The following is a 10603-nucleotide window of genomic DNA, read 5'->3' as shown; positions in this document are numbered from 1 at the left end:
CTGCGAACCCTCCTGGAGTCCAGCGCTGGCCGATGGCCAGCCCACCCTCCCGCTAGCTCCTGCACGCCGGCGTGCGCGAAGCCGCAGCGTCCCGGCCGTCAGCAGGCCCGCCCTGGGCTCTCCCGGCGCCCCCTTACCTGCATAGAAGTGATAGAAGGGCCACCAGACGGCGCTGTTCGGGATGTAGGTGAGCAGGGAGGCCACGTAGCCTCGGTAGAAGCCTCGGAGCCCGTCAGCCTGCAGGATCTGCCTGGCGATGTCCTTGGTTTGGCCAAAGGCAGCCAGCCCTCGGCCCCCGGGGGCCCCTCGCACTTGGAAGCGCCCCATCTTCTCGCCCTTGCGCTGCATCATCAGGTGCTGGGACACCACGTCGATGGGCACCGTGATGCTCTGGGCCACGAGGGAGGCCGAGCCACCGGCCACCAGCGACTTGACCGTGTTGCTCTGGCTGTAGTCGGCGACAAACCTGCGGGTGAGCTCGTACGTGGTGACGTAGCACTGGCCAGAGATGAGGGTGAAGGTGTTGACCAGGAACCCCCGGTAGAGGCCAGTCACACCGTCCGCCCGCACAATCTTGACGAAGGCGTCGAAAGTCCCGTGGTAGAGGCTCCGGCCTTTCTGAACCTGCAGCCGGGTGCGGATGAGGGTGAAGGGGTAGACGCTGACGCGGATCATCATGGTCATGGCCACGCCAAACACGTAGAACTTCTTCTTGTCCAGGTGCTCCCACTCGATGATCTGGATGTTGCGTTTGTCCTCCATGGTGCCCGAAGACCTGGGGACGTGAGCAGGTGGGCGCGTGGGGAAAGGAGGCCGGGACCTCGCACTCTGCCCTCCTGGCCAGGCCCCGACCACCCCTCCCCTCCCCCAGCTTCATCTCCCGGGGCACTCACGTCCCCAAAGCTTAGGTTCCACCCAGCCCGGCTTGGCCAACTCCCACCTAAGTCTTCCTTCGCGGGTCAGGATGCTGCGCCCTTCTCTCTCCTTTATCAGCCCGGCCCTCACTTCAGTGACTCCCTCGGCTCCATGCCCACCTCAGCCCCCTGCCCTGGGCTTGTCACATCGCCGGTTCCGCTCTCTGCCTCTGCCTGGGCCCTCACAGCACAGCTCGTCCTCACTCAGGCAGAGCTCAGGACGCTGAGGATAAACCACCTGGCCAGCTGGACGCTAAGCGGGCTATTGGGACATCACTTAGCAGGTCCCTAATGAAGGGAAGTGCTCCATTTCAGGTGAGGGGGCAAGGCCTTGCCCTCTCGCCCTCGGCACGGTGCCTCTTCGTCGCCATCACTAGCTGCTTCACCCTACTTTCTCTCTGGTTTCCCCCGAACTGGCCCCTCTGAGCGACCCTGACCCACACTCTCTACCTTACATCAGTTCCAGTCCGCATTAGAAGAAAGTGTGGCACCCCCACCCCCTCAAATGAAAGGAGTTAGAAAGTTAGGAACAAGTCAAAGGTCAGAGTCCTCTCTGGTTATTAGATAACTCACTCTAGAGAGAGAAAAGAACCAGCAGACGGCTAAGTAGTTTCCCTGAAGAGCCTTGAGACCCACACGGTAGAAGACGTGTCTGGCTCCTTTCACCCCAAAGCATAGAAATAATAACCTCCGTCCTGTATGAGGGTACATGCAAGTGGCAGGGAAGATACGGACTCTGCCTTCAAGAAACTCACAGTCTATTCGAGATGACACAGTGTCCCTCCGGGAATGAGTGTAAGAGCTGGAGAGAAACCAGGGCAAATCACCGCACCTGTGGCTCTCCTGTCAACCGTATCCTTTGCCTACGTTTTCAAACAAAACTAAGACTAATGTAATAATTGTATAAAATTAGGAGCCTCCAACTCAAGAAGTGTCTGCTAAGGTCATGATATATTGGACACACCCTCAGGACAAGGTGACGTGCTCCTGGGCAGGACACTGGACATTTTCAGCCGGCAGGGAAACTGGGAAGGGAGGCTGGCAGCGAGAAGTCAGGGCTCCCCAGGCTCCGGGAGAAAACCCCACAGGCTGGGAGAGGAGGCGGCCACGTCAAAGGGACAAGTCTAGAAGCTGAAATGTCCCCGAAGCCAGTGCCTGGGCAAAACTCGTGTCTAAATGGAGTCCACCCTCAACCACCTTCCCCGACCCGGGGGCCCAGCTGGCCCCAGGGGCTGCCTGCTCCCCGTGGAAGTCAGCACGGAAGCGAGGGTAGCTCTCCAGAATCCAGCGAGCTGGACGGTGGCACCTTCACCACGCACAGGCCACCTGCAGGGCAGCTGGCCACGCGTNCCACGTCAAAGGGACAAGTCTAGAAGCTGAAATGTCCCCGAAGCCAGTGCCTGGGCAAAACTCGTGTCTAAATGGAGTCCACCCTCAACCACCTTCCCCGACCCGGGGGCCCAGCTGGCCCCAGGGGCTGCCTGCTCCCCGTGGAAGTCAGCACGGAAGCGAGGGTAGCTCTCCAGAATCCAGCGAGCTGGACGGTGGCGCCTTCACCACGCACAGGTCACCTGCAGGGCAGCTGGCCACGCGCGGGCTGCGGGAACACCTCGGTGTCGGGGAGGCAGGCGGGAGGGGACAGGGCTGTTTGAATGGAGGAGTGCGTGTAGATGGTGAAACGAGAGAACAATGGCTTAGAACAATGAGGTTGCCGGAATGGAGAATCTAGGCTGTGGGAACTAAGCGGAAGGAATACTGCCGTGTCACCTGCTGGGGACACAAGTGGCCCTTCCCCCACTGCCTCAGACTGGGACTCTCACCAAATCCAGCAGGGCAGTCTCCTTCGAGGCCTTCAAGAGAAGGTGGTCACTGTCTGCCCTGCCCAGAGTGTGAGCCAGGGGCCCAAGGTCATCGTTCCAGAACGACTGAGCAACGAGGAGGGAGACAGAGAGACTCTAGGATTTACTGAATACCTATCGCGTCGTGTAATCCTTACAACCTGACCTGTGCAAAGTTAGACACTTCCGCTAAATGAGAAAACGGAGCATCAGATAAGTTACAAGGAAAAGGGCCAACGTCACCCGGCTGGCCAGTGGTGAGGGCAGGCTGTGAGCCAAGATCTCTCGTCTACACCACGCCTTCTACCCCACAGGGACTGAGGGGCTCCAGCACAACTCACGCTGCTTGGCCAAAACCCAAGTCACCCCCACCCCTGGGAGGCAGAATTAACGCCCTCAAGAGTACTGGTCACCCAAGGGTTAAGCGGAAGCTCCTGGAGCCGCAGATGACCAGGGCTTTCTCTCCACTTTGTCCTAGAGAAACCAAGATCAGCCCATGCTTTCCCGGTGTGCCGGTGGAGCGAGACGAGTGGCCGGCGGGGACACTGCTGTCACAGGGCAAATCCGGCTAGGTGCAAGCAGGAGGGCCTCCTGCCGGGCTTGGGCAAGCCACGCGCTGAGCAGGGCAGAAAGGAGGGGCAGTGAAGGATTCTGTCCGGGACCTGGCTTTGTGGGCGCCTTCTCAACTTGTCAAGCTGGATCGCAAAGTGCCAGCTCTCCCGCTGAGAAATCCTAAGGCAGGACCCAGTGCCCCATTGATTTCCTCCATCTCTTACGTGAGCCAGTTGATTTTAAATTCCCAAAAGGAAGGGGGACTCTCCCCTCCGCTCCGAGGCCCAAGCAGGGCCTACCATTGCCGTGGTGACAGGAGAAGCCACTCGGGGTCCTGCCTCAGAGGAATAAGCCTCTGCAGGTGACAGGGAGAGGGCACTGCACTCCCTCCCGCTACCCCTTCAAGAGGTGGGGCTGCTCTCAAAAGGTGGGATCTCAACCTCCTCTTTGTTACATAACTTCCAAACCTCCTGCTGAAAGATCAAAAGCAGTTCCTCTTGTTTTACCCTCTGGAAAATCCTCTCTGCAGACTCCCGTACGCTTCCGGCCTTCCCCTCTCCCACTCGATCCGCCCCAGTTCTCTGTGGTTCTTTCCTAGACCCTTATTTGTGCCCACAGCTCCAATTCTGAATTTCCTCCCATCTCTGGACACTGTTCAGATGATCCAGGGCATCCCAAAGTCGTCACATGAGACGTCAGAGGCAGAGCCGCCGCCACCTCACCCGGCAGCGGAAAGGGGCAAATCGGTGGTCTCCACACACCTCCCTTCCTCCCACTTCCGCTCTTCCTGCACCAGAAACAGCATACCAGGCCATTCACTAGGTCCCGAGATAAGATTCTGGTTCAAGACAAGGCCGTGTCACCTGCAAGGCCAGGTCACGCAGTTGAAAGAACAGGAGCACTCAGGAGATCCAAGTTTGAGTTCCACTTCCGTTACCTGCTGGGAGGATGCGAACCGGGGCACTCGACTGGCACTCGGTTTCCTCATCGGTGACACGGGACTAGCGAAGCCTGCCACGGCTACATGAAAGTGTGGTGCAACTCATGTGAGGTAATAAGTGCGGGAGCATTTTGTAACAGCAAAGCAGTTCTATCACTGCAGGCAGTGCTGTTAGACGGCGCTGCTCTGAATCCTGGCTACTCGGAGCGGCGCACAGACCAGCACTCGGGCATTACCTGGGGGCCTGTTAGAAATCCGGGACTTCGGGATGCGAGCTAGACCTTCTGAGTAAGAGCCAACAGTTTAACAAGTTCTCTGGGAGCTTGACGCGTGTCAGCGTTTTGGAAAACACTGCCTTAAACATAAAGGGCCTTCAGGGCCACAACAATGACGACAACTGCTCGAAGAGTCCAGGGCCATGATGGCTCCATCCTGACTGGTCGCCAGAACTGGGCCCAGCGATGATCAGTAGACGCACTCAGATCTTTTCAGCCAACCGCCGCACCAAAGCAAAAACGCAGGACACCACACCGAGCGGTTGGGTCTCGGATTCTCAGCTGGAAACGAGATCTTTGCTTCCCCCTTCCGTTCCCCTGCTCTCCCTCCGCATCTGCATCAGACTCGGCTTCCCGGGAGCGACCAACGACGGGACCGCGATCGTGTGTACATGCTGGCCCACCTGCCCTCTGAATACGCCTGTCTCTAGGGGGAGGTCCCTGGTGTTGCCTCCCACCCCTCCTTGGAGGCCATCTCCTCCCTCGGACACCGTGAGTTCCCACCCAGCTCTCCCCTGGTCTTCCACCCACGTGATCCCTCTCCAGAGACACCACATGACACCCCTTTAGGCAGCCTCGGTCCTGCTCCCCGCACAGCCGCGGCCCCCGCCACGCCCCTCGCCCCGCTTCTTCCGCGGGCGGCGAGTCTAGGCCCCTCCGGCGGAGAGAGAGGCCTCGCTGGAGTCGCCCTGCACCTCCAGAGCTGCGCGGCGGGCTCCCCTAGACCTGCAGGCAGCCCTGCCTCCGTGACAGGTCCAGGTCCGCGGAGACCTCAGTCGTCAGGCGCCCCATGCCGGTGCTTTCTTACCTTCTCCGATCACGGCGGTTCCGCCGCGTCCGAGGGGAACCCCAAGCCCGGCCCTCTAGGCCACAGCGCCCACTCCAGCCTCCATGCCCGGCGACCGCCGGCGTCCGCTCGCATCTTCCCCCATCCCGACCCGGCTCCCGGTACTGCCGGAACCGGAAATGGGACACTGTCACCCCGCCTCCTGGCGGGGGATGCCCTGTGAGGCAACTCCACCAATGGCGTGCTGAGCCTTGAGCCTCTGGCCCCGCCCCCGAAGAGTGGATGGGCGGGTCCTGGGGCCATTTTGAATTCGGGCAGAAGCCACGCCTCTATTGGCTTCGTTCTGCCCTCAGCTTTACGGCGCGTGCGTGTCCTTTCTCCTCCGCCGAAACCGAGGCACCGGGCGCTTCTGGGAGGTGCTGTTGAAAGTGGGTCACCTTGTGTTTCGGGTCTGTGGGATATCTTAAACTAAATCTAATCTGTAAATTTTGCGTAATTCTGATCTGTAGAGCCAAAGCAGTAGAGGCCAATGTGCAGGAGGAAGGACTCAAATGGGTTAGACAGCCCGTTTTGAGGTTTGAGGACTCAAAAAATCCTGGAGGTGGAGTAAATGACATAGGGTCTCTTCTGGTCTGGAACTCTTTGCCTGTACTTGGATTTGAAAGGAGAAGAGGGCACCCGGCTGGATCAACGTGGAGTGTCTGGCTTTGGCTCAGGTCATGATCTCGGGGTTCCTGAGTTCCAGCCCCGCGTTGGGCACTTAGCTGACAGAGCAGAGCCTCCTTTGGATCCTCTCTCTCAGCACCTCCCGGGCTGGTGCTCTTTCTCCCTCTCTCAAGAAAAAAAAAAAAATTACCAAAAAATGTTTAATATAAGGAGGGAACGAAGGACTGGGGGGCCATGATGGACAGTCCGTTCACTTCAAAAGAGTTATTTCTACATGGCAGCAACAAAGAAAGACCAGCAACTCAGTTTAAAAATGGGCAGAGGGCTTGAATAGACATTCTTTTCCTTACCTCAGTTCATCAATAAGTGCATTCTTCCATTTGCCCAAATATCGGGGGGCCATCGTTGAATATTCTCTTTTTCTCATGCATCACATGCAATCCATCATGAGACACCATTGGTTTTATCTTAACAATATTCCAGGGGAACCTGGGTGGCTCAGTCCCTTACACAACTGACTCTTGGTTTTGGCTCAGGTCGTGATCTCACATTTATGAGATCGAGCCCAACATTGGGCTCTATGCTGACACCACAGACCCTACTTGGAATCCTCTCTCTCTCTCTGTCTCTCAATAAATAAATAAAATTTTAAAAAATAGGTCCAGAGCTTGGCCACTTTCCACCACCTCCATACTGCCACTCTGCTCCCAGACACGATCCTTTCCCATCTGGATTATTCCAGTAGCTACCTCATGAATTTCTTTGTTGACATCCTCGCTCCTGCTATGTTCTAATCATGAGAAAGCAGCCAGAGTGATGCTTTGAATTCTTAGATCATGTTCCCTCCCCTTTTCTAAATATTCCGGTGGTTCCCTATTTATTAGAAATAAAAAACATCTACATGGCAGTGGCCTACAGGGTCATGTAATCCCCATTCTCCCCCCAGTATCTTTCTCCTTTCATGTACTGCTCTCACTCCTACCTCAGGGCCTTTGCATGGGCTTCTGCTTAAGTCTAGAACCATTTCCTCCAGGCATCCACATAGCTCATGCTTTCATTTACTTCGTTGTTTGGTTATTCAAACTTTGCCTTATCAGTGAGACCTACTCTGAATCTCCTATTTAAAATTGTACAGAGGGGCCTGGGTGGCTCAGTCGGTTAAGCATCCAACTTGACTCAGGTCATGATCTCGTGGTTTGTGGGTTTGAGCTCCACATTGGGGTCGGTGCTGACAGCTCTGGGCCTGGAGCCCTCTTTCCCTGCCCCTCCCCCGCTAGTGCCAACTCAATTTTATCCCTTATAGCACACCACCGTCTAATGTCCCATACCTTTTTGACTGACCCGTTATCTGTCTTCCACACTAGAACGTGTGTGCACTCTGCGACCACAAGAATCGTGTCTGCTTTGCTCAGTAGTGTGTCCTCGACACCTAACAGTGCTTGTCACATAATAGGTGCTCAGTAAATATTTGAACAAATGGATGGATTTCAGCACTGAGAGTGCTTACCGTATGCCAGGCACACAGACGCCCAGTGACGTTGTGCCGGTAGAGAAAGGGGTCCCAGTGAGGTGTGTACAGGGCACTAATTCTGCACGGCAGGTTAGAGAGGAACGGGAGGGGGGGGGGTTTGCTGTTCCAGGTGGAAGCAGCAACGTGCCCAAAGGAACCTCACTGTTACCTCCTTTAGGCAGGCTGTCTATTCATCGCCGTGTCACCAAGACCTGGAATAAGCCAGGCACTCAGTACCGTTCCCGCCGAGCCGCACAGAGGTGCCCGGAAGCTGTAAGCAGCACCGAGGGGTGTATGGAGGAGCTGGGGGGGGCGGGGGGAGCCACGCTGTTCCAGGAGGTTTTCGTTTCTTTATCCTGGATCTAGTGAGAAGCCATCTCAAGTCTGAGGCAGAATTTTTTTTTTTCCTTTTTTTTTAGTAATCTCTTGACCTGGACCAGAGGCTGGAGTCTGGACGAGAGTGACAGAAAGGTGGAAGCGACTGGCGCAGGGCCGGGCCTGGTTGTCTGGGTGAAGGGGTCGGGACCTGGTGGGGCTGCAGAGGTGCTGAGGGGTTCCAGGGCGAGCGAGGAGGAGGTGGGGGAGGAGATGGGGCCGGAGCCCCACTCAGGGAAGGGCAGGGGTGGGGGAGTGGAGGTGAAGGGTGAGTTCCAAGCCCCCACCCTAGGGGAACACTGGAGGCGAGCAGGTTTGGAGGGGACGGCACATTGAACTTGGGACACGTGGCATTAGAGAGGTCTGTGGTGTGTCCAGGTGCAGGCAAGCGGTGGGTGGAGGGGCAGGCAGCGCTCTGTCCCCCGCACTCCCTCTTCCCGGTGGCCGGCCCTGCTGCTGGGTCGCAAGCCCTGTGAGGACAGGAAGCAGGCCGACTCGTGTNGCCCCAATGTTTTATTTATTTCTGAGAGAGAGAGAGAGAGAGCAGGGGAGGGTCAGAGAGAGACGGAGACACATAATCTGAAGCAGGCTCCAGGCTCTGAGCTGGGGGGCTCGAACCCACGAACCGTGAGATCATGACCTGAGCCAAAGTTGGACACTTAACCGACTGAGCCCCCCAGGGGCCCCCCAAGGCAGCCTTTACAGGGAGGGCACAGTGCTCGCAGGAGAGGGGGACGCAGAGAGAAACAGGCAGGCAGACGAACACGAGGGCACCGCGGCCGGAGGCCAGAGGCCAGGTGTCACCCAGGAAGGAGCTGTCACCCAGGTCAGAGTGTGCCGAGAGGTCACATAGGGTGAGCCTGACCCAGGCCGTGCTCTCACAGGCGGTGGGCGTCTCCCAAGGCCTCAGTCGCTCAAGCGCGGCGCCCACACTGCAGGCTGTGGCTTGAGAGCCTCCTGCCCCCGGAGCTGACAGCCGGCGCGGGCACCGCATGTGCCATCCCGCTGCCTCACTTTCTCTTTTTTTTTTTTTTTTTTTAGTATTTATTTTTAGAAAGAGGGAGAGCAAGTGAGGGAAAGGCAGAGAGAGAGAGAGAAAGAGTCCCAAGCTGACTCTACGCTGTCAGCCCAGAGCCTGATGGGGGTCTCGAACTCACCAACCGTGAGACCGTGACCTGAGCCGAAAGCAACAGTGGGCCACTTAACCGACTGAGCCCCCCGGCGCCCCCAGTCTCTCACATTCTGTGGGCGGCTCTGAGTACCTCCCGAATGATGCAGGCAGCGAGGGCCGGGGATCTGGGGGAGAATAACCGGCCAGGACTGGGGACGGCTAGCAAGATGCATGAGGTGCCTGCATTGTACCTCAGAGGGACATGAGGAAAGAGAAGGTTCCAGAGTGACGCTGAGGGGAGGCACACCAGGGGAGAGACGGGATGTGCTTCCAGGAGGCTCTGGGCCCCTGCGTGAAGACGTCCTTCTGCCGGCTGGGGCGCGGGGACAGCTGGCTCCGGAGCCTGGCCACTTGGCCGGGAGGGACCCGTGATGCTTAAAGCACAGGAGCTTCCCGCGCGCCCTTCCTTCTGACAGCTGAGGAGCTTGGGGGGCAGACGGGAGAGGGGTCTGCGCTCACTGCAGGTGACGCCCGGGAGGGGAGCCACGTCCTGGCCCAGCGCCCTGTCCTGTCCCCACAGCTCATGGTCCCCAGGTCAGCAGGGGGGCCGCGGGAGGCTTGCGGGTGCTTGGAAGAGGGGAAGCCAGGCCCCGGGGTTAAAGGGCACTGGGGGCGGAGGAGGAGGAGCCAGCAGGGGAGAGAGAAACCCCTGGAGAAGCCACGTAACGAAGACGCGGCAGGCGGGGTCTTGAGGGGACACGTGCCCAGTGCTCACGCCGGCCACCACCGGGAGTAGATGCGCCGTCAGGAGATGGGGCCGGCGCCGCACCCTTCAGCGCCCCCCCCCCCCCCGGGGGAAGGAGATCGCGTCCGGGCTCCGCTGCGGTGAACCTCGAGGGCGCTACGGTGCGAGGAAAAGTCGCAGGAGGCTGAGCACCACGCTTCCGCCTGCAGTTCCTGATGTGGTCAGGTTCGTGGCGAGTGGATCGGTGGCTGCCGGGGCCGTGGGGAAGGGGACACGGGGAGATGAGACCCAGATCTGCGACAGGAAAACGCTCTAGGATGTTTCACAGCAANTGACTGCCAGCTCAGAGCCTGGAGCCTGTTTCAGTCTGTGACTCCCTCTCTCTCTGACCCTCCCCTGCTCACGCTGTCTCTCTCTCTCTCTCCTAGAAATAAATAAAACATTAAAAAAAAAAAGTGGTTCAGGGGGTAAAAGTTACAGTATTTGCTTCGTACCACGATTAAAGATAAAAAAGCATTAAAAACAGTTACGCCGTGGGGGAAAGGAGTCACGGGAAAGGCTGGCTGGCTGTGAAGGTGGCACAGAGGTAGCCTCAGAGAGTCATTTGTGCGGAGAAAGCCTGGGCACCGGAGAGGAGGAGGGCCTGGGGGGGGGAGGGGCAGCCGGAAGGGCCCCTCTCTGGTGTTTGGTGGGGGCGGTGGGGGGAGCAGCATTCTCATGCTTGGTTCCCGCAGAGCACGCCCAGCACGCCGGGGTGGGGAGCAGGAGATGGAAGGCAGGGGTGGTGGAGTGAGGGGGCAATGCGGGGGGCTCGGCAGACAGAGGGAAGAGGCTTGGTTAGCCCGAGGGTGGGGGTGCTGGGTGTGGACAGAGCCCCATGTCAGCTTTGG

The 10603-nt window shown here is 58.2% G+C and overlaps 2 protein-coding genes across 3 annotated transcripts in view; one reads left to right on the top strand and one right to left on the bottom strand.

Annotated features, from left to right (window-relative positions):
* The window catches only part of SLC25A44 (solute carrier family 25 member 44), a 13526-nt gene extending 8056 nt beyond the window's left edge, over positions 1-5470 (bottom strand). Inside the window, exons 1-2 of one of the 2 annotated variants that reach the window (XM_077764168.1) lie at positions 5328-5470; positions 138-775 (exon numbers count right to left, since the gene is read on the bottom strand). In XM_077764168.1, coding sequence (XP_077620294.1) covers positions 138-762 — 625 coding nt within the window. In that variant the 5' untranslated portion in view covers positions 763-775; positions 5328-5470. The remainder of the gene's footprint in view (positions 1-137; positions 776-5327) is intronic. The other variant, XM_077764167.1, reaches the window with a different exon arrangement.
* The window catches only part of RIT1 (Ras like without CAAX 1), a 245244-nt gene that overhangs the window by 21091 nt on the left and 213550 nt on the right, over positions 1-10603 (top strand). The gene's annotated exons all lie outside the window — the stretch shown is intronic.

This window comes from Crocuta crocuta, unplaced genomic scaffold (genome assembly GCF_008692635.1).
Source record: "Crocuta crocuta isolate KB4526 unplaced genomic scaffold, BGI_CrCroc_1.0 scaffold528, whole genome shotgun sequence".
In the NCBI taxonomy this organism is placed as follows: Eukaryota; Metazoa; Chordata; class Mammalia; order Carnivora; family Hyaenidae; genus Crocuta; species Crocuta crocuta.
Note: the sequence above shows the minus strand (reverse complement) of the source record. Positions and strands in the feature narration are given on the sequence as shown.